Source organism: Leucoraja erinacea, chromosome 21 (genome assembly GCF_028641065.1).
Source record: "Leucoraja erinacea ecotype New England chromosome 21, Leri_hhj_1, whole genome shotgun sequence".
Lineage (NCBI taxonomy): Eukaryota > Metazoa > Chordata > Chondrichthyes > Rajiformes > Rajidae > Leucoraja > Leucoraja erinaceus.
The window spans coordinates 36,144,887-36,167,338 of record NC_073397.1 but is presented as its reverse complement, the minus strand read 5'-3'; the positions used below and the strand labels follow the sequence as shown (position 1 = coordinate 36,167,338).

The window sequence follows — 22,452 nt, the reverse complement described above, 5'->3', positions numbered from 1 at the left end:
TATCTCTATCTCGGGAGATGAGGAGGAATTTCCCCCTTAGTCCTTAAGCTGTGACCCCTTGTTGTGGACTTCCCCACAGGAACAATGTGGAGCATCAAGTCAGTGGATATTATTTAAAAGATTTGGTAGATTTTGATAAGATACCCCTGTCGATCTCCTAAAGGGGGGAGGGTATAAAGAATGGGGTCTGAAGGGAGTCTTTCTTCAACCATGATTGATGGCGGACATCCCTTGATCAGTCTGGTGAACCTTCTCTTCTACTCCCCATCATTACGAGCTTTGTCCTCCATCTACACTATGTCGGGAAAGCAGCCAACAAAATCGAAGGCCGTTTGTGTCTCATGTATCGAGGCCGAGATGCAACCAGGCAACATGCTGTCTCCCGCACACCTGTAGAACTTGAAGAATATTGATCGATAGTTTAGATTAGAGATGCAGCACGGAAACAGGCCCTTCGGCCCACCGGGTCCGTGCCAACCAGCGATCCCCGCACAGTAACACTATCCTACACACACACGGGGACAATGGGTTACAGGTAGCAACCCAAGGCACAGAGAGAATGGGTCTTTGAAGGGAGAGAATCGGGGAAGTAAACCATGATTGAAACGGAGTGGACAAAATATTCCGAAATGTGACATTCTACTCCCATCAGTTACTGTCCTTTGTGGCTCCATCAAGAGTTCTCCCATGGAAAGCCCCTTATTCGAACTCGGAGAACGTAGAAGTTTGTAATGTCTCGTAGCGGCTCGTAACGCTAACAGTAGGTCCTCGGGTCATCTGGTAAACTCGTGACGTAAAGCAATACTCGTGATGAAAAAATAATTGTTACTTTTTACTCGTACGAGCCGCTACGAGACGTCCACTAACTCCTACGGACCCACTACGGACAGTCTCCGAGTTTCAGCCGGGCGGGCGGGGGGGGGGGCCTCGGGAATCGGGAGAGATGTAACCAGGCAACATGCTTTCATTGCAAAAGGAGTAGAGTTAGGAAGAAGGGAGGTTCTACTGCAGTTGTACAGGGTCTTGGTGAGAACACACCTGGAGTATTGCGTACAGGGTGGTCTCGTGCCAACCAGCGATTCCCTGCACAGTACACTATCCTACACACACTGAGGGACAATGTTTACAGTTAGCAAGCCAATTTGCCCACAAACCTGTTGTACTCTCTTGGATTTAGAACAAGAATCGGGGAAGTAATACAACATCTTAAACAAATGAGGCCAAAATATTCTGAACGTGCCGGCAATCGCGCTAAAGCCCCTGTCCCACTGTACGAGGTAATTCAAGAGTTCTCCCATGTTTTCCCCTTATTCGAACTCGGAGAATGTCCGTAGCGGGTCCGTAGAAGTTTGTAGATGTCTCGTAGCGGCTCGTAACGCTAACGGTAGGTCCTCGGGTCATCTGGTAAACTCGTGACGTAAAGCAATACTCGTGATGAAAAAATAATTGTTACTTATTACTCGTACGAGCCGCTACGAGACGTCCACGAACTCCTACGGACCCACTACGGCCATTCTCCAAGTTTGAATCGGGGGGGGGGGTGGAAGCTCGGGAGAACTCTTGAATTACCTCGTACAGTGGGACAGAGGCTTAACTGTTCTAAAACTCGCAAAACTAAACCCTGATGTTTTTGTGCTCAGACTCTGGCAATTCTTTTAAGTTTTTTTGTCACACAATTCAATGTGGTTATTCGGAAGTGATCCGTTGAAAACTTATTTTAATATATTTTCAGTGTCGGAGAGGGGACATCTCGCCTCTGTCAGGCTGTTATAATCTGTGTCTGGAACAGTTCCTCGTCTTATTGGTGGTGGTGACTGCACGACACACAATCCAGCATCTCGTGCTCGTGTATTGGCCACAGTGTCGTGGATAAACCGTAACGCCATGCAGCGAGGCAAGGCGACGAGAATGGATGGTTTGAGGTTTTTGAGAAGGAAACTCAAGATAATCTCGAGTATCTGTTGAAATGATCATTAACCAGGCTGATCTTCAGCGCGTCGTCCACAGAGCGCAGAGGATCATTGGGACACAGCTACCAGCCTTGGAGGGCATCCACCACACACGGTGCCTCAGGAAGGCCGTCAGCATCCATAAAGACTCCTCACACCCCTGTAACGGTCTGTTCGAACTACTTCCCTCCGGCAGACGTTACAAGGCCTTCTACGCCCGAACCTCCAGACTCAGAAACAGCTTCATTCCCAGAGCTATAGCGGCTCTGAACCGGCCCTGCTGAGTGGCCCTTGTGGCTAAAGGGATCAGGGGGTATGGAGAGAAGGCAGGTACAGGATACTGAGTTGGATGATCAGCCATGATCATATTGAATGGCGGTGCAGGCTCGAAGGGCCGAATGGCCTCTACTCCTGCCCCTATTTTCTATGTACAGTGGCTTGCAAAAGTATTCATACCCCTTGAACATTTCCACAATTTGTCACGTTACAACCACAAACGTAAATGTATTTTATTGGGATTTTATGTGATAGACCAACACAAAGTGGCGCATAATTGTGAAGTGGAAGGAAAATGATACTTGGTTTTCACATTTTTTTACAAATAAAAAACTGAAAAGTGTGGCGTGCAAAAGTATTTAGCCCCCTTGATTGGTGATGATCAGCCATGATCATATTGAATGGCGGGCGGTGCTGAAGGGCCGAATGGCCTCTACTCCTGGGCCTGTTTTCTATGTTCCATCACAAAGACCCAGTGAGCACAGCCGCTTCTCAGATGTACAATATCCGCGCGCTGAAGTTTCTGACGTACAACTGCCGATTCTAATTGTGTTTGTTTTCTCCGCAGGTCAGCAGTGATGTTCAACAACACATCCTGGTCTCCTGCTACGGGAGTGATGGGGACGGGCTGACTGGAAGGGATTGTTGGTGAAGATCTGGAAGGGTCGGGTGTAGGCGTGGGCCGAGACATGACCAAGGTAAATCAGTCTCTGTCTTAGACCATCCACGTGGCGTGGCGTGCGGTGCGGAGAGGGAGAAAGCGTTCGGGAGAGTGCTGAGACCTCCTCATGATATCCCAGACTTGCGTTGCCTCTTGAGGTAAAACGCAAAGTGCTGGAGGAACTCAGCGGGTCAGGCAGCAACTGCGGGGGGAGGGACCGTCAGCATTCGTGGAGGGAATAGATAGGTGGCGTTTCAGTCTCTTGAGAAGGATCCAGACCCTCTAAAACATCACCTGTCCATTCCCGCCACCGATGCTGCCTGACTCGCTGAGTTCCTCCAGCACTTTGTGTTTTGTTTGAGATTCCAGCATCTGCAGTTCCTGGTGTCTGCCAGACTCCAGTGGACGGCTACATTGCTGACATCATCAATCTGTTCTTCAGCTGAGAAGGAGGATATCCTGTTGGGGAGTCGGTGTTGCTTTGTGCGACAGGTGATTCTGTTTAATGTCATTTTTCTTTTTACAATAGACAATAGGTGCAGGAGTAGGCCATTCGGCCCTTCGAGCCAGCACCGCGCCATTCAATGTGATCATGGCTGATCATCCCCAATCAGTACCCCGTTCCTGCCTTCTCCCCGTATCCCCTGACTCCACTATCTTCAAGAGCCCTATCTAACTCGCTCTTGAAATTATCCAGAGAACCGGCCTCCACCATCCTCTGAGGCAGAGAATTCCACAGACTGGCAACTCTCTGTGGGGAAAAAGTGCTTCCTCATCTCCGTTCTAAACAGCTTATCCCTTATTCTCAAACTGTGTGGCCCCTGGTTCTGGATTTCCTCAACATCGGGAACATGTTTCCTCCCTCTAGCGTGTCCAAACCCTTAATAATCTTGTACGTTTCAAAAAGATTCCCTCTCATCCTAAACTCCAGAGTGTACAAGCCCAGCTGCTCCATTCTATCAACATATCACTGTCCCGCCATCCCGGGAATTAACCTTGTAAACCTACGCTGCACTCCCTCAACAGCAAGAATGTCCTTCCTCAAATTGGGAGACCAAAACTGCACACAGTACTCCAGGTGTGGTCTCACTAGGGCCCTATGCAACTGCAGAAGGACCTCTTTGCTCCTCTACACAACTCCTCTTGTTATCAAAGCCAACATGCCATTCAACATTCAGCATATGACAATATGCCGTCAACATATGACATTCCCGCCATCCCGGGAATGAGAATGTTGTTCAGTTTGCTCCGCACTTCAACATACGAAGGGATTGGAGGCGTGGACCATGACTGGATAGAATTTAGAAGATTGAGGGGGGATCTTATAGAAACGTACAAAATCCTTAAGCGGTTGGACAGGCTAGATGCAGGAAGATTGTTCCCGATGTTGGGGAAGTCCAGGACAAGGGGTCACAGTTTAAGGATAAAGGGGAAATCTTTTAGGACCGAGATGAGGAAAACATTTTTCACACAGAGAGTGGTGAATCTGTGGGATTCTCTGCCACAGAAGGTAGTTGAGGCCAGTTCATTGTCTATATTTAAGAGGGAGTTTGATGTGGCCCTTGTGGCTAAAGGGATCAGGGGGTATGGAGAGAAGGCAGGTACAGGATACTGAGTTGGATGATCAGCCATGATCATATTGAATGGCGGTGCAGGCTCGAAGGGCCGAATGGCCTCTACTCCTGCACCTATTGTCTATGTTTCTAAGATAGTGCGAGGGTCTCCAATGACGGAGATGGAGGCCAGGTACCTCCCACAGATAGACACAAATGCTGGAGTAGTTCAGCAGCTCACACTTTACACAGAGTTGTGGGTGAGGTTGGGCTGAGTTTACGGGGGTGGGGGGAGGGGGGGGGGTTCGCCCCCGTCACGACGCCACCTCCACGCGCCGAGTTTTACCATCGTGTCCTGAAAATATTGCATTAGCCGACAGAACCCGTTCATTTGCACGTGCGGCTTTAGACTTCAGAGACGCAGTGCGATTACTGGCCCTTCGGCCCAGCGAGTCCGTGCCGGCCAGCGATCGCCCCGTACACCAGCACTACTTGGGCCAAACTTACCATGTTTCCCAAAGCCAATTAACCAACAAACATGTGCGTCTTTGGAATGTGGGAGGAAACGGGAGCACCCAGAGGCAGAACCCAGAGTCAGGATCGAACCCGGGTCTCTGATGCTGTGAGGCAGCAACTCTACCGCTGTGCCACCGTTCTATTATTGTGTGTAGCTCTGCGCTGCCTGGTACAGTACTGGGTCTCAGCATCACCCTGTGATCGCGGCAATTGTTCCAGTCCAACAAGGCCAGTTTATTTGACAACTCTTGGCTGGCTATTACTCTCCTCTTTTAAAAAAAATAGACACAGAGTGCTGGGAGTAACTAAGGCAGCATCTGTGGAGAACATGGATAGGTGACGTTTCACAGAGTGCTGGAGTAACTCAGCGGGTGCAGCAGCATCTATGGAGCTAAGGAAATAGGCAACGTTTCGGGTCGAAACCCTTCCGGGTTTCGGCCCGAAACGTTGCCTATTTCCAGAAGGGTTTCGGCCCGAAACGTTGCCTATTTCCTTCGCTCCATAGATGCTGCTGCACCATACCTCAGCGGGTCAGGCAGCATCTGTGGAAAACATGGATAGGTGACGTTTCACAGAGTGCTGGAGTAACTCAGCGGGTCAGGCAGCATCCGTGGAGAACATGGATAGGTGACGTTTCACAGAGTGCTGGAGTAACTCAGTGGGTCAGGCAGCATCTGTGGAGAACAGAGTTTAGCATTTTGTCTGAATGACGTGATTTTCAACGCTAAAATATAGCTGCGATGGTGTCGAATCAGAGAGTTAGCCACTAGGATTAATGATATAAAATTGTGTAACCCTGGAGGGTGTGAGTTATAGGGAGAGGTTGAGCAGGCTGGGTCTCTATTCCTTGCCACGCAGGAGGATAAGGGTTGATCTTATAGAGGTGTACACAATCATGAGAGGAATAGATAGATTGGGTAAAAACACAATCTTTTACCCAGAGTAAAATCTCTGGGTAATCGAGAACCACAAGACATGGGTTTATGGTGAGTGGGGAAAGATTTAACAGGAACACGAGGGGTAACATCTTTACACAGGGGATGGTGGGTGTATGGAACGAGCTGCCAGAGGAGGTAGTTGAGGCGGGGACTATTAAGAGACATTTAGGCAGGTACAGGGATCGGATCGGTTTAGAGGGATATGGGCCAAACGCAGGCAGGTGGGACTAGTGTAGATGGGGCATGTTGCACAAGTTGGGCCGAATGGCCTGATTCCACACTGGATGACTCGATGCTGTCTAATTATTATATGTGTGAGCGTATTGTGGAATATTGGATCAACATGAGGCACAAAGTGCTGCAGTAGCTCAGCAGAGAAGGAATGTGTGACCCTTCTTCAGACCGACCCGAAACGTCGCCCATTCCTTCTCTCCAGAGATGCTGGCTGTCCCATTGAATTTTGTGTCTCCAGTTTAAACCAGCATCTGCAGTTCCTTAATACACATTGGATCAATGTGACGGGCTCTGTGCATTTTGTTGGCCCTCAAGGTTGAGATAGATACCTGCATATCGGAACACTGTCGAAATATTGTGTTTTACTTACATCAGTGAAAACCCGCTGAAGATTTCCTGACCACAAGTAATTGATGTTCAGAATTTCTGATCAGAGCACCAGCGTATTTTTTTTTAGTTTAGAATTAAGAACTATAAGATTCCGTGTAAAATTGCCCAGGTTAGAAAATCTATTCGATAGATTCTTGAAGAAATCTATTCCAGAATACCTGAAATTGTTCAAGAAGGAACTGCAGATGCTGGAAAATCGAAGGTAGACATCGCTTGGCCGAACACCTCCGCTCGGTCTGCGTTAACCAACCTGACCTCTCGGTGGCCCAGCACTTCAACTCCCCCTCCCATTCCGAATCCGACCTTTCTGTCCTGGGTCTCCTCCGTGGCTAGAGTGAGCAACACCGGAAATTGGAGGAGCAGCACCTCGTATTCCGCTTGGGCAGTCTGCACCCTAGCGGCATAAATATTGAATTCTCCAATTTCCGGTAGCCCTTGCTGTCTCCTCCCCCTCTCAGCTCTCCCTCGGCCCTCGGGCTCCTCCTCTTCCTTTTTCCTTTCTTCTCCCCGATCCCACCCTCAATCAGTCTGATGCAGCAGCATCTATGGAGCGAGGGAAATAGGTAACGTTTCGGGCCGAAACCCTTCGGGTTTCGACCCGAAACGTTGCCTATTTCCTTTGGGTTTCGGCCCGAAACGTTGCCTATTTCCTTTGGGTTTCGGCCCGAAACGTTGCCTATTTCCTTTGGGTTTCGACCCGAAACGTTACCTATCTCCTTCGCTCCATAGACACTGCTGCACCCGCTGAGTTTCTCCAGCACTTTTGTCTACCTGATATTGTTTTGGTCATTGCCGGCTGAAATGGAGCAGAGCAGGTAAAATGATTTTCCGTGTTGTGTAGAAATGTTAATCTGTGTATTTAATTTTGACTTTTAGGCCAAACAAATCTAAGCTGGTCTCCCCCCCGTTGCTGAAGCAACCTTAACTCTGGACGCAACAGGTATCTGTCAACTGGAAGTGATCATAATACAGAGACTGAGAAACCACAGGAAAAACACTTTGTGGCCTGAAGGTGGGTAGAGCCCTGTGTTTCTAGGGGACTTGGCCAATAAGGCTGCCATGGCAGCTCTTGCCTCCGCTGACCTAAGTCAAATCTCAATAACGGAACAGACGGAGAATGCTTTAGAAGCCAAGTGGAAGGGGAAGGAGTCAAAACCAAGGAGAGCCCTTGAGTGCCTGGTGTGCGGAGCCTTCTTCAGCAGTCTTGACAAACGTAAAGTTCATTCCTACTCTCACACAGGAGAGAGGCCCTACAAGTGCTCACACCCGGAGTGCACTAAAGCCTTTGTGTCCAAGTATAAACTTCTCAGGTATGGGAAGCCAAATGGGAAAACTGCCCTTAAAAACCTGTTTATCAAATGTATTTAATCCTTTGAGGACGCAACTATATAACTGTGTAATGTCTATGTTTTGTTTGTTTGGTTAACAACATTTATTTTGGTTGGTTGACAAAATAGTTTTTTTTGGGCAGGGGGAGGGGGGAGGGGGGGGGGGGGGGGGGGGAAATAAATTTGCAAATCCATTATCAAAATGCAATTGGTGCAATCAATTTTAATGATGGCAATTGATGTGTTTTTGAACAATGTGGGTCAACCACTCCAAGGAAACGTTTCCGAGCTGGCGCTGCAGTCCTCAAAGGGTTAACTTGAAATATATTCACCTCCTTCGCACCTTGTGAGGGCTCTTGCAAACCATTTGCGAAAGAACAAACACTTCACATCTGACCCATGCCTGCCCTGGCGACCTCTGCTTCAAGTAACGTCACATAACACAGCAATGATGTAATATGCTGCCTGGCTTCCTCTATCAACTAAGCACACCCCAAATTATTTCCTGGCAATCTCTTTTATTTCCCTTTTCGAAACACAAAAAAAAAAAAATATATAAAAATATATATATGTATATGTGTGTGTGTGTATATATATATATATGTATATATATATGTGTGTATATATATATATATATATATATATATATATATATATATATATATGTATGTGTGTGTGTGTATATATATATATATATATATATATATATATATATATATATATATATATATATATTATATATATTCTCTGTAAATTGTGCATTAAGGAGAACGCTAACATTAGTGGTTTCATTAGGAAACAATGTCAAACGGCCATCAGTCTATAATATTTCCATCCAGATTTTGAGTTTTACATCAAGGTAGACGAAAATGCTGCACAAACTCAGCGGGTGAGGCAGCATCTACGGAGCGAAGGAATAGGTGACGTTTTGGGTCGAGACCCTTCTGACTGATGAAGGAATAGGTGACGTTTCGGGTCGAGACCCGAAAGGGTCTCGACCCGAAACGTCACCTATTCCTTCTCTCCGTAGATGCTGCCTCGCCCGCTGAGTTTCCCCACCTTCGATTTTTCCAGCATCCTTCTTAAACATCTGGGCTTCACGCAGATCAGTCACGTCTTGCCGCTGCTGGACACGCCGGCGAGAAATCCATCGCGTGCACATTGGCGGCATGCGATGGAGTTAGATCATGCATTGCTTCTGCCCCCCCCCCCCCCCAGTGATACTGAGGTGCAAACACTCTCGGCACTTTTTGTTGTAATATAATCCAGGAGAAACGATTAAAAATAATCTCTTTACACATTTGGAGCACAAAAAATTGTTGACGTTCGGCCAAGGAGAGAATGAATGCAGGAAAGACAACTGCAGGCTGGTCAATTCTAACCAGCGATCTCCATGGCCGCTCATCATTCTCAGACAGTAACGACAGCAACAAACGCATGTTTAGGGAATCTTGATGCCGCAGTGAGCAATCCAGGGAGCTTGGTGGGAATCGGGAGCGAGTTTCCGATATTGTGCGGGCAAGTTTAGTTTAGAGATGCAGCGCGCAAACGGGCCCTTCGGCCCACCGAGTCCGTGCCGACCAGTGATCCCTGCACATTAACACTCGCTCACTCTCACACACTCACTCACTCACACAAGGGACAATTTTACACTTACACCAAGCCAATTAACCTACAAACCTGCACGTCTTTGGAGTGTGGGAGGAAACCGAAGATATCTCACGGGGAGAACGTGCAAACTCCACACAGTCAGCCCCCGTAGCCAGGATCGATCCCGGGTCTCTGGCGCTGTAAGTGCAGCAACTCTACCGCTGTGCCACCGTGCCACACGATACGTTGTTTGGGGGCCTGGGGCGCGCTACATTAGGCGGTGCTGGATACCGTGATGGCGTTTTGGAGATTTTTTGGATGGCCACATGTGGATGTGGGATGTGGATTCTGTGCGGGCAGGTGAGGAGTTGGTCTCGGCATCATGGCCAGCACCAACGGTGTGGGCTGAAGGGCCTGTTCGTGTGCTGCACTCTTCCAGGTTTTATCATTAATTCTTGCACCTCTCAGTGGTAGCAATTAAAAATGGAATGGATGGATTCCAAGATCATCGGCAAGATTTTAGTTTTTGCACAATAATTAATAATAAACTCGACAATAAACCGTTCCCATTCTCTACCAGGTGGAATAAGAGTCAGGCCAAGTTTATTCGTCACATACACATACGAGATGTGCAGTGAAATGAAAAGTAGCAATGCTCACGGATTGTGCAAAAAAAAAACTACACAACAGAATGGAACAGAATCAGTAATTACATATTTGTGGGGAAAAAAAGAAAAAACAGCAATTTTAAAAAGACACCACACAACAGTAGTTTGGTTCAGTAAAGTTAGTCCCTGGTGAGAGAGGAGTTTACAGTCCTAATGACCTCTGGGAAGAAACTCCTTATCCGCTCCTCTCCGTTTTCACAGCATGGCAACAGAGGCGTTTGCCTGACCGTAGCAGCTGGAACAGTCCGTTGCTGGGGTGGAAGGGGTCTCCCATGATCTTGTTGGCTCTGGAGTTGCACCTTCTGATGTATAGTTCCTGCAGGGGGGCGAGTGAAGTTCCCATAGTGCGTTCAGCCGAACGCACTATTCTCTGCAGAGCCTTCTTGTCCTGGGCGGAGCAATTCCCAAACAAGATGGTGATGTTTCCGGACAAGATGCTTTCCACAGCCGCTGAGTAGAAGCACTGGAGGATCCTCAGAGACACTCTGAATTTCCTCAATTGCCTGAGGTGGTAAAGGCGCTGCCTTGCCTTACTCACGAGTGTGGCAGTGTGTGATGTTTTATCATTTCAAGAGCTGTGAGGAGGATGCTAGGAGGCTGTAAGGTGACTTGGATAGGCTGGGTGAGTGGGCAAATGCATGGCAGATGCAGTATAATGTGGATAAATGTCAGGTTATCCACTTTGGTGGCAAAAACAGGAAAGTAGACTATTATCTGAATGGTGGCCGATTGGGAAAAGGGGAGATGCAACGAGACCTGGGTGTCATGGTACACCAGTCATTAAAAGTAGGCAGTCTGAAGAAGGGTTTCGGCCCGAAACATCGCCTATTTCCTTCGCTCCATAGATGCTGCTGCACCCGCTGAGTTTCTCCAGCACTTTTGTGTACCTATTAAAAGTAGGCATGCAGGTGCAGCAGGCAGTGAAGAAAGCGAATGGTATGTTAGCATTCATAGCAAAAGGATTTGAGTATAGGAGCAGGGAGGTTCTACTGCAGTTGTACAGGGTCTTGGTGAGACAACACCTGGAGTATTGCGTACAGTTTTGGTCTCCTAATCTGAGGAAAAGACATTCTTGCCATAGAGGGAGTACAGAGAAGGTTCACCAGACTGATTCCTGGGATGTCAGGACTTTCATATGAAGAAAGACTGGATAGACTTGGTTTGTACTCGCTAGAATTTAGAAGATTGAGGGGGGATCTTATAGAAACTTACAAAATTCTTAAGGGGTTTGACAGGCTAGATGCAGGAAGATTGTTCCCGATGTTGGGGAAGTCCAGAACAAGGGGTCACAGTTTAAGGATAAGGGGGAAATCTTTTAGGAGTGAGATGAGGAAAACATTTTTCACACAGAGAGTGGTGAATCTCTGGAATTCTCTGCCACAGAAGGTAGTTGAGGCCAGTTCATTGGCTATATTTAAGAGGGAGTTAGATGTGGCCCATGTGGCTAAAGGGATCAGGGGGTATGGAGAGAAGGCAGGTACAGGATACTGAGTTGGATGATCAGCCATGATCATATTGAATGGCGGTGCAGGCTCGAAGGGCTGAATGGCCTCTACTCCTGCACCTATTTTCTATGTTTCTATATGATAATTTAAAAAAAAAGTGGAAGATCCTGTGGTCGTTGATACCCAAGGGACAACTCTTTAGAAGGAATATCTTTCCTTCAAGCCCTAGTTTGTGCTTAATTGTTTTAAAGTCTATTGTCCCTTGTACTGAGGTACAGTGAAAAGCTTTTGTTGCGTGCTAACCAGTCAGCGGAGAGATAACGACACGCGATTACCATCGAGCCGTCCACAGTGTACAGATACATGATAAAGGGAATAAAGTGTAGTGCAGTAAGGTCATTGCGGGACAGGCAGCATCTCTGGAGAGAAGGAATGTGTGACGTTTCTGGTCGAGACCTTCCTTCTCCTCCTGAGTCTGAAGAAGGGTCTCGACCCGAAACGTCACCCATTCCTTCTCTCCAGAGATGCTGCCTGTCCCGCTGAGTTACTCCAGCGTTTTGTGTCTTATCTTTGGTTGAAACCAGCATCTGCAGTTCCTTCATACACATCGTGCAATGAGGTCCCCTGATGAGAGATAGTCCGAGGGTCCCCAATGAGATGGATGGTAGCTCAGGTCTGCACTCTGGTGGTTGTTGCCAGAATGGAGGAAAGAGTGTCGCAGGGAGAGTGTACAAACTCCGCACATACAGCGTCCAGTGTCGGGATCGAACCTGCCTCTCTGGTGCTGTGAGGCAGCAACTCTACCTCTGTGCCACTCTGCCCCTCTATAAGCTGCAGGGCTGAGACTCGCCCTCTTTGCTGACACTAGTTTCACTCTCTCTCCATCGTACATGGACATCCTCCGCCAGCATTAACCCCTCGAATCCCCAGCTCCACACAGCTCTGTACACTGTACACTGCACTGTGTTTAAGAAGGAACTGCAGATGCTGGTTTAAACCGAAGATAGACACAAAACGCTGGAGTAACTCAGCGGGACAGGCAGCATCTCTGGAGAAAAGGAATAGGTGACGTGTTGGGTCTAAGACGTCCTTTAGACAGAAGAAATTATTAATAATAACCGACCTGATCTCCCGGTGGCTCAGCACTTCAACTCCCCCTCCCATTCCGAATCCGACCTTTCTGTCCTGGGCTCCTCCATGCTCAGAGTGAGTCCCACCGCAAATTGGAGGAGCAGAACCTTGTATATCGCTTGCGTAGTTTGCACCCCAGCGGTATGAACATTGACTTCTCCAATTTCAGGTAGTCCCTGCTTTCTCCCTCCTTCCCCTCCCCTTCCCAGCTCTCCCACCGCCCACTGTCTCCGCCTCTTCCTTTCTTCTTCCCCCCCCCCCCCCCCACACATCAGTCTGAAGAAGAGTCTCAACCCGAAACGTCACCTATTCCTTCGCTCCACAGATGCTGCCTCACCCGCTGAGTTTCTCCAGCTTTTTTGTCTACCTTTGACTTTTCCAGCATCTGCAGTTCCTCCTTAAACATCTTAATAACAGTTTCTTCGTTGTTGAATAAATTGCAAATTGACCATGGATAGAGCCTGCACTTTGTGTCATCCAAGTTGATGGGACATGTGAGCATGTAGGGGCCCCAGGCCGTGTAGCCATGTGGTCCACAGACACAAACAAGGTGTATGTATTCTTTATCCAGGAGCCAGGCCGTCACTGGTTGATGTGGTTTGAGGATTGTTTCCAACTCCTGTCTAACGGGATTTTTTTTCCAATAAAAGACTGGATTTAAGTTGAAACAAATGAGAAGTTAAAGGTGTTTAAGAAGGAACTGCAGATGCTGGAGAATCGAAGGTAGACAAAAAAGCTGGAGAAACTCAGCGGGTGCAGCAGCATTTATGGAGCGAAGGATATATGTGGTATCGAGTCTGGGTAAGGATGTGGGCTGTGGTATCGAGTCTGGGTAAGGATGTGGTGAGTCTGAAGAAGGGTTTCGGCCCGAAACGTTGCCTATTTCCTTCGCTCCATAGATGCTGCTGCACCCGCTGAGAAGTTAAAGGTGTTTAGTCCAGAGACTTAAGAAACAGCAGATGCCGGAGTCTTGAGCACAAGAAGAAGTGCTGGAGGAACTCAGCAGGTCAAGCAGCATCTGTGAAGTGGTAACTCAGTGGTATAGGCAGCATCTCTGTACAGAAATAATGGGTGACGTTGCGGGTCGAGGCCCTTAATCAGTCTCAACCTGAAACGCCACCCATTCCTTCTCTCCAGAGATGCTGCCTGTCCCGCTGAGTTACTCCAGCTATTTGTGTCTATCTTCGGTTTAAACCAGCATGTGCTGTTCCTCCTACAGCATCTGTGGAGGTAATAGACTGATGATGTATTGGGTTGAGACCCTTCTTCAGACTGATGATTTGGCATCAGTCAGCCAGAGTTTGGGGAGGGTTAGTTTGGTGTAGTTTGTTACTGTGATGTGTGCCAAGGTCCAGTGAAGAACTTTGTTTGTTGCGCGCTGTCCAGTCAGCAGCTGCATGGCTGCATCACTACAGGCTCGAGGTGACCACACACCGATAGATTAGAAGGATGAGGTTGGATCTTATAGAAACATAAAATTATAAAAGGACTGGACAAGCTAGATGCAGGAAAAATGTTCCCAATGTTGGGGCGAGTCCAGAACCAGGGGGGCCACAATCTTAGAATAAAGGGGAGGTCATTTAAGACTAAGGTGAGAAAAAACTTTTTCACCCAGAGAGTTGTGAATTTGTGGATTTCCCTGCCACAGAGGGCAGTGGAGGCCAAGTCACTGGATGGATTTAAGAGAGAGTTAGATAAAGCTCTTGGGGCTAGTGGAGTCAAGGGATATGATGAGAAGGCAGGCACGGGTTATTGATAGGGGACGATCAGCCATGATCACAATGAATGGCGGTGTTGGCTCGAAGGGCTGAATGGCCTCCTCCATCCACCCATTTTCTATGTAATGGCATTTCGGACGGGTTTCCTTTAGGGTCGGGTGGCAAACAGGGTCTGTTTCAGCTGTGGTGCCTGGACATTGTCAAATCTCACGGGTAATGGCCACTTATGGAGATGACAGATGTGCCAGACTCCCTGTGGAAGAGAAAGATTGAACTGCGAAGTGATGGCAATGAAGGATGAGCTTGGCATTGATCATTTGGAAAGGGAGCACAAATTAGCCCTTAACGGAAGGTGAAAGGAAGAGCTATTTCCAACAGCAGGCAGACCTGGTTGATATTTCAACCCAGTTTGCAAATGCAGTTTGACAGCCCAGATGCTTTGAAATGTCAGATGGCGTAATCTTTTGACTAATAGACAGACCATCCCTTGGGGCCCCCAGGTCTCTGCACTAGTGTCTACTGATCTCTCATCTCCACCCGTTTGCTACTGTGCATCGTGTCGGCACCCCCCCACCTCGCTCTGCATGGCTTCACCCCCCCACCTCGCCCACAACTCTGTTTTACTGGTTGGCTCCATTACTAATATTACCACGGGTGCAATTGTCCGACAACAAGTGGTATCCCTCTCTCAGGTCATCATATGGTTTGCATTTCTGAATTACTCCTGGGAAAATACATTGTTAACAAAAACATGCGGAAAATATACATTTGTATAGTTATTACGTAAAAATGTTTTCCTGTTTTAATTTCAAAATGGTCTCTAAATATGTAGCATCTTGTGTTAATTATAAAACTGCAATGTGTTTGTTCTAAGATGAAGAATGTAATTATACTTGTAAATGGAAAGGATTCTTTTTTTAAAGTTACTGAACTTTTAAAGTTAGTGGTAAATTGATCGAATGGGATCACATAGCTAATTATTTTTTTTAAATAGATCAGGAACTGCTTGCGATCCTGATTTGTGTTCACTTTTGATTTTAATCCAGGCACATGGCCACACATTCACCGCAGAAAATACACAAGTGCACCTACTGTGAAAAGATGTTTCACCGTAAAGATCACCTGAAGAACCACCTTCAGACCCATGACCCGAACAAAGAAGCCTTCAAGTGTGAAGAGTGCGGCAAGAACTATAACACCAAGCTGGGCTACAAGCGCCACCTGGCTCTCCACGCCGCTACTAATGGCGACCTGACCTGCAAGGTGTGTCTGCAGACGTTCGAGACCACCGAGGTCTTGCTCGAACACCTGAAGACCCACTCGGGCAAATCGTCGGGTGGGGTGAAGGAGAAGAAACACCAGTGCGACCACTGTGACCGGCGGTTCTACACGCGCAAGGATGTCCGGAGACACATGGTTGTCCACACGGGCAGGAAGGACTTCCTCTGTCAGTACTGCGCCCAGCGCTTCGGGCGAAAGGACCACCTCACCAGACACATGAAGAAGAGCCATTCGCAGGAGCTGCTGAAGATTAAGACTGAGCCGGCTGACATGATGGGGCTGATGCACTGCAGTCCACCCGTGACGATCAAGGAAGAACACACTCCCATGATGTGCATGGCTTCTAAAGAGACGGCCGGGAAGCCGTTCACCAGTCTGCCAATGAGCATGTACAGTTCACACATTCAAGCCATGACAAACTCAGGCTCGTCGCACAGCCTGGTAGCTAGTTCTCTAGCGATGGGAATGGGCTGTCAGATGGACACGGCGTCATCCATACATTCAGCACCTCAACCCCACTCTAAGTATCAGATTGGATCTACCTCATATGCCACTGGCTTGCCCGACAAGCCAACAAAAATTGAGATGGAAAGCTACTTAATGGACTTGCACAGCAGTTTGCCACTTTCGTCCCACGAGTCGGCGCCAGCAAAGGTCGGCTTAGATTCCCAAAGCGGATCTCTGGACGACATGTCCAGTGAGCATTTGCTCTCCAAAGGCCCGGCTATAATTACTGAATCCCTCTGCACAGCAAACATGGATTTCTCCCATTTGCTGAGCTTTTTACCACTGAACCACCCGGCGTACAACGCTCCCGTCTCGGCCGGGGGCCTGGTGATGGGTTACGCACAGAGCGAACCCCAATCCTTGCTCGCCTCCCTCCAGCCGCAACTGCAGGACTCCCAGGGATCAGGGAACGGCCTTAGTCTCGGGCCCCTTCACCCACTGTCCCCAGTCTTCACCTCCAGCCTGAGTACGACCACACTGCCACGTTTCCACCAGGCCTTCCAATGACCCGATGTGGGATTTACCGTTGAGTAATCTGGGCTCGGGGTGGAGTTTACTCAAACGCGCACAACCTTCGCAAACTCGAAAGGAAGCCAACGCTTCGATGAGGCGATTTCCGTTGAAACATAATTATTGGAGTTTATTAAATCCGTTAGCAACTGGGGCATTCACAAACTATGAACCTTTTGCTTTCTACACTCTTAACATGGATATAAATTCACATGGGGACGGCGTATATCAGAACTCAGAGAAGTGGATGAGTTTTAATGTGAAAATTACTCCCCAGCTCGCTAAATGCTTCATACGTTTATTTTTTTGGTCGACATTCATTGGAGATCTGTTACAAATGTAAAGTATTTCCATAAGCTAAATGTGTCGGAAGGAACTGCAGATGATGGCTTAAACCATAGGCACACAATGCTGGAGTAACCCAGCGGGACAGGCAGCATCTCTGGAGAGAAGGAATGGGTGACGTTTCAGGATGAGACCCTTTTTCAGAAGAAGGGTCTCGACCCAAAGCATTCCTTCTCTCCAGAGATGCTGCCTGTCCCGCTGAGAGACTCCGGCGTTTTGTGTCTATCCGTGAGCTAAATGTCTGAGGGGTAGAATTCTTGGGAGAGGTTAGTGAAGGATGGGAAAAATTAATGTAGTTATTATGACATAATGCAAATACGTTAGCCTCTGCTTGGCCAGCTGCCCAAATTGTGCTTTTTATAAAGGAAATATTCCGCCCAGAATAAGGCCTCTAAGTAACGGGAGCTTTTTGCATGGTCCGATTGTGCCCATAATGTGAATTGTCAAAATAATCTTCCACAAATTCAGACACTTTGTACATACTGACTTGCTAATTCTCACATTGTCATTCAAAAAGACAGAGCATAGATATTGCTGTAAGTAATATCAGTAGGTATATGCTCTCTTATTTTTAAATGGTAGCATTAACCTAGTCGAGGCAGGTTAACATAGCATTCAGAAACAATCCTTATGGACACTAAGTTAAGACTGTTCGTAACAATAATACTAGCCTTATTTTATTAGTTAGAATGGCACTTGTCATTCTGGGGTTTCCAAAACCTGCCATGATTTGAATCCTATTTATTTTTTGATAGGAAAGCACCGGTTTTAACTTTCATGTCAAACATTTCTTGTGTCGGTAGCCGCCATTAATTTATATGTACACTTTAACCCATGGTCGATGCATTAATAAAATTACCTTCCTTACTCTGTTGCACTGAGCGACCACACAGCAAATCTGCGGAGAGTTTTGAACAGTAATGTTAGCTCCCTTACGACACAACAAGAACGGGCAAAAGGTGTTTCTTAAAATAAAAGTCAGTGGTTATGAATTCTGCTGCTGATTTATATAGGGTACAGATTAAGCACCTCAGTAATAATTTGCTAAACCAAGGAACACTCCTCCCTTGTGTTAAGTACTGAAAATGCAATTCTCACCAGAGGTATCATCTGCCAACAGTATTTAAAGGAAAAGACAAGGTAGATGGCACAGACAGTTTCTTACAAAAAAAGGTACGCACATCACACAGCTAGCTGTTTGATCAACGTCTGATGCTGATTTTTACACGTCTGGGTTTACTTTGCTAACATTTACTGCCGGTTTGTTTTTTTGCCTCCAGATTTGTAGCACAATTAAAATATAGCTTTTTGAATAAAATGTAACGTCATAATAGCCAGTATGTAAATCTGTGTGTGCTGGAGTTTCCCTTCAACACTAATCTTCAAGACACACTGAACATGCCCAACTCACACCTTATGGGGAGGTATCTATCAGTGGCTTAATTATAACGCAGTTGCTTCTAATATTTTAATCATCCTGCCTTTTACACCCGAGTAATAATCCAAAAATGTTTTTGTTTATCCGTTTAAACCCCAAATGTATCTTCAAAAGACATTATCTCTGTATAAATAATATAAAGCATATCTTAGAACATGTAGCTCCAATTAAGTAGTTCAACACAAGCTAATTGAATTCTTAACTGTTTTCTTCAAGAGAGCATTGTTGGCTTGTAGACATAGTAAACTTTAAAAAATCACTGAATATCTCTAAATCTTCATTTAGTGAGTATGTACTTTGAAAATATTGTATCTTTTCCTTGTATTTAGGAGCTGCGAGATCTAGAAAGAATACAGAACAGGGTGTTTGATTTAAGAACACCCGTATTATATTAAGTCAGGGTCTCAAAAGATTTTTATGTTGTGCTTGTGTTTTAATGTATAGATTTTAGTCTGTTACTACCTTGCCTCTCCTGACAGTGCCTTATTCTGGCCACTTGAGGCTTGGAGCTAGTTGATCCATTGTTTCTGTTTGTTTTTAATTGAGAGGACCTCTCAAAGACACAACACACCACCTCATGTATGTTTGTTGCTATCGAACCTAGGAGAAAAACCAAACCAGGCTTACAATGAATAGAAAGGACATCCCCACACCTGCATTGAAACGATGTTTTACTGCTGATTGACCTGCAAAAAAAAATTTCAAATTCTCCAGTCTGAAGAAGGGTTTCGGCCCGAAACGTCACCCATTTCCTTCGCTCCATAGATGCTGCCTCACCTGCTGTGTTTCTCCAGTATTTTTGTCTACCTTCAACTTCTCCACAGCTAGTTGTTGTCAGCTAAAAGCTTAACTTGTGAAACAAACATATGTATAAAATGTGGTCTTTGGGTAATTAGGGCTGAATAATATCACTGCCAAATGATTGTATCGAGGAATTCTTATGGAATTTCCTTTATTGTCGATCAGAATGTGGGTAAATGGTCCCAACAATACGACAGTACTTCCAGTTTTCACTCCTTTGAGAAGAAACTAATATGAAGGCACATGGTATGAACAGGAAAATTTGTAAATTTTGTGCCATGCTTCAATCATCTTTGCAACAAAACTGTTTCCGTGGCCAATAGTTTGGAATGAAATGTGTTGAGAATTGTGCTTCCCGGTGGATGGCTAATTCTCGGCTATCCTTAATGTCTTGTACTAAGGACAGCACGGTGGCACAGCTGATAGAGCTACCACCTCCCACCGCCAGAGACCGGGTTAGATCCTGACAGCGGGTGCTGTCGGTGTGGAGTTTGCACGTTCTTCCCAGTGGGTTTCCTGCCACGTCCCAAGACGTGCGGGTCTGTAAGTTAAGTTAATTGCCCCTAGTGTGCGGGGAGTAGATGAGTAAATGACACAACATAGAACTAGTGTGAACGGGTGATCGATGGTGGTTGTGGGCCGAAGGAACTGGTTCCGTGCTGTATCTCTAAACTTAAAAAAAAAAAGCTGACCACCTGGCAGATTATCCAGACAATTGGACATTGTTCCCAACACGTCTTCAATGCAATCTTTTTAGATGCTGCACAGTATTACAATACATTTGCCAGTAAGTTTAACCAGAGAGCAGGAAATATCTCCAATGAGCCTCAATGCCCAATCTTTGGGATTTTGGATCGATCACTTAGAGGATTATCAAAATGTTATTGCAAAAACGAAATATATATATATTGGCACTGGTGAATAACTGCACAGTGAACAAATATTATATTTCATTGAACTTGTTTCCTGTGTTCATCGTAAGCCTCTCGGCTGGTTATTTTACTATGTTCTAGCACTTTCAGAAATCTTTATGGGAGAATATCTCTTCAGCACCATAAACTGCTAATTAATCTTTTATAACGTGCCGTTTTGTGAGATGTTTTAGTATTATGATAGAGCATTACAATGTTTTTTTTTGTATTACTACCATTCAGCTGCTCGTTCTTTGATACTTGGGATATCGGATGCATAAATCAACTTTATTGGCTAAACTAGATTCTCACCTGAATCTTTTTGTTCGGGCCTGAGAGGTGGAGTCGCCGATTTTTAAGAATTGCTTACATTATTCAAACGTTTATTAACCATATTTCGGATGCGTACAAGTTCAGTAGTGATTTATACATCGGATAACCCAAAAGTCGATGTGCTTCCATAGTTGCACAATTTCTCTGTATTTTGTACAGTTCTTTTACAGTTAAGAGTATCATCTATATTTGTACTGATATTTTCGGACTGAATGAAAGCAGATCAAGGTAAAGAAATTTGCCCATTTTATATTTTTTCAAAAAATAAAACGTGCCTGCTCCAAACTGAAGTGAATTATAACTTGGGGAACGTAGGCACACTCATCCTGTTGGTATTTGCTGGATATTTTTCTGCTTTGGATAACCGAGGACTAGAACTGTTCTGCTTTCTCAGAAAGCACTAATCCCTATCTTAATCTACCGTGTGCCATGATGACTCACCTAGGACTAAAGTGAATGTGCAATGACAATTGACGTGTGGAGTACACACACACACACACACAGTCAACAGATCGTTGGTTAAAGTCGGAAAGAACTTCAATCCATTTCTGTCCTTTATACATTGTATAGTAAAATGTTGTTGTTTTTTTGCTGCATTTTGTTTTTTAAAGTTACTCCATTCTGTCATGACAGGATGTTTACTGCATATGGTAATCATTATTTTTATATAGCATTTTATTTACATACGACTGGTATTTGTACAAATGTAATTCAGGTTAAGAGCAACATCATCACATTTTTACAGGACCGTTTTCAGGTTGCTGCAGCTGAATTTGATGGACATTTATTGGTAGACCCAAAGAAGTACGACAGCAAACATATTTTACGTATTGTACATTATACATTGCTTCCATGTTACTTTTGAACAATTAAACAAAGGAGCTTGAACTGCTAACTGTTCATTATTTACATTTGTTCCAATTCTTTCAGAAGACAGACATGATTGAGAGATGCATGAGCTTAGCATAAGACCTCTTTGCTTTTGATGTTATATTCAGTTGGCATTCAGGTGCTATTGGAAGCTGTTGTGGTGTATGTATCAAACTCTTAACTTCACCGCCAAGTGTATGTGTTTTGTCAGTCTTTCCACCGTCAGCTGTTAAGATCCTCCTAGCTACACAAGGTAAGGTCATTGTCTATGGATCGTAATAAGAGCATGTGTTTTTATTCCACTTTCCACACAATCCACTAACCTAGTCTGGCTTAAACTTTCTTTACGGGCACCTTTGATTTTGGAGAAATTGGCACTAGTCTGCACTAGGTGTTTTCTTTAAGGCATTCCTGATATACGTTTAACCAGAACGTCAACATAATTAAAGGCAATCCGCCTTGTGAATCAATGAGCTAAACTAGCGTTCAACTGTGAGTGTAGGGTGGCCAGAGTTCAGGTGTGTTTGTAGATTGGCCTGATGGTGGTGTAACAGCTTTCAGAGTTGCCAATCATTTAAGTTTGCACTAACAGCCCCCTTAAACAAAAGGAGGGAATGAGTCTTGGGTCTTACGGCTTCAGGCAGCTTTTTACTTTAATGCAGGGATTGCAAAAAGCTGCCGTGGGACCCACTATTCTTCCGGCACGCCTTGACCATACATTTGTGCGCTGAATCTCGAGTGGATGATTTGTACTTGCATCATACTCGGTCGGGTATGAGAAACAAAACAAGATTGCAGGCCTATTGTCTTAGGTGGGGTGATTGCCAACGCATTAAAATCCAGTTTAAGTTGCTCAACAAAATATTAAACGATGGCTTTAAGATGCAAGTTGTAGAAATTAACTAAACGTTTCCTACTTTGAACACAAGTGCAGGCACCTTGCACTTTATGCATGTTTGATTTGTGTTATTTGGAATAATGTGCTTGTGGGATGAATGGCAATGACTGATTTTCAGGCTCGTATTTTTTAAATAACACATTCAGATTTGCGGCTGTGTA

At 45.7% G+C, this 22,452-nt stretch overlaps 1 protein-coding gene across 3 annotated transcripts in view; it reads left to right on the top strand.

The window, feature by feature from the left end:
• Window positions 1-21,418, top strand: part of plagl2 (pleiomorphic adenoma gene-like 2) — a 61,510-nt gene extending 40,092 nt beyond the window's left edge. Inside the window, exons 2-4 of one of the 3 annotated variants that reach the window (XM_055652665.1) lie at window positions 2,794-2,923; window positions 7,394-7,827; window positions 15,444-21,418. In XM_055652665.1, the coding sequence (XP_055508640.1) occupies window positions 7,577-7,827; window positions 15,444-16,692 (1,500 nt within the window). In that variant the 5' untranslated portion in view covers window positions 2,794-2,923; window positions 7,394-7,576 and the 3' untranslated portion in view covers window positions 16,693-21,418. The remainder of the gene's footprint in view (window positions 1-2,793; window positions 2,924-7,393; window positions 7,828-15,443) is intronic. The other 2 variants (XM_055652667.1, XM_055652668.1) reach the window with 2 other exon arrangements.
• Window positions 21,419-22,452: the final 1,034 nt, after the last annotated feature.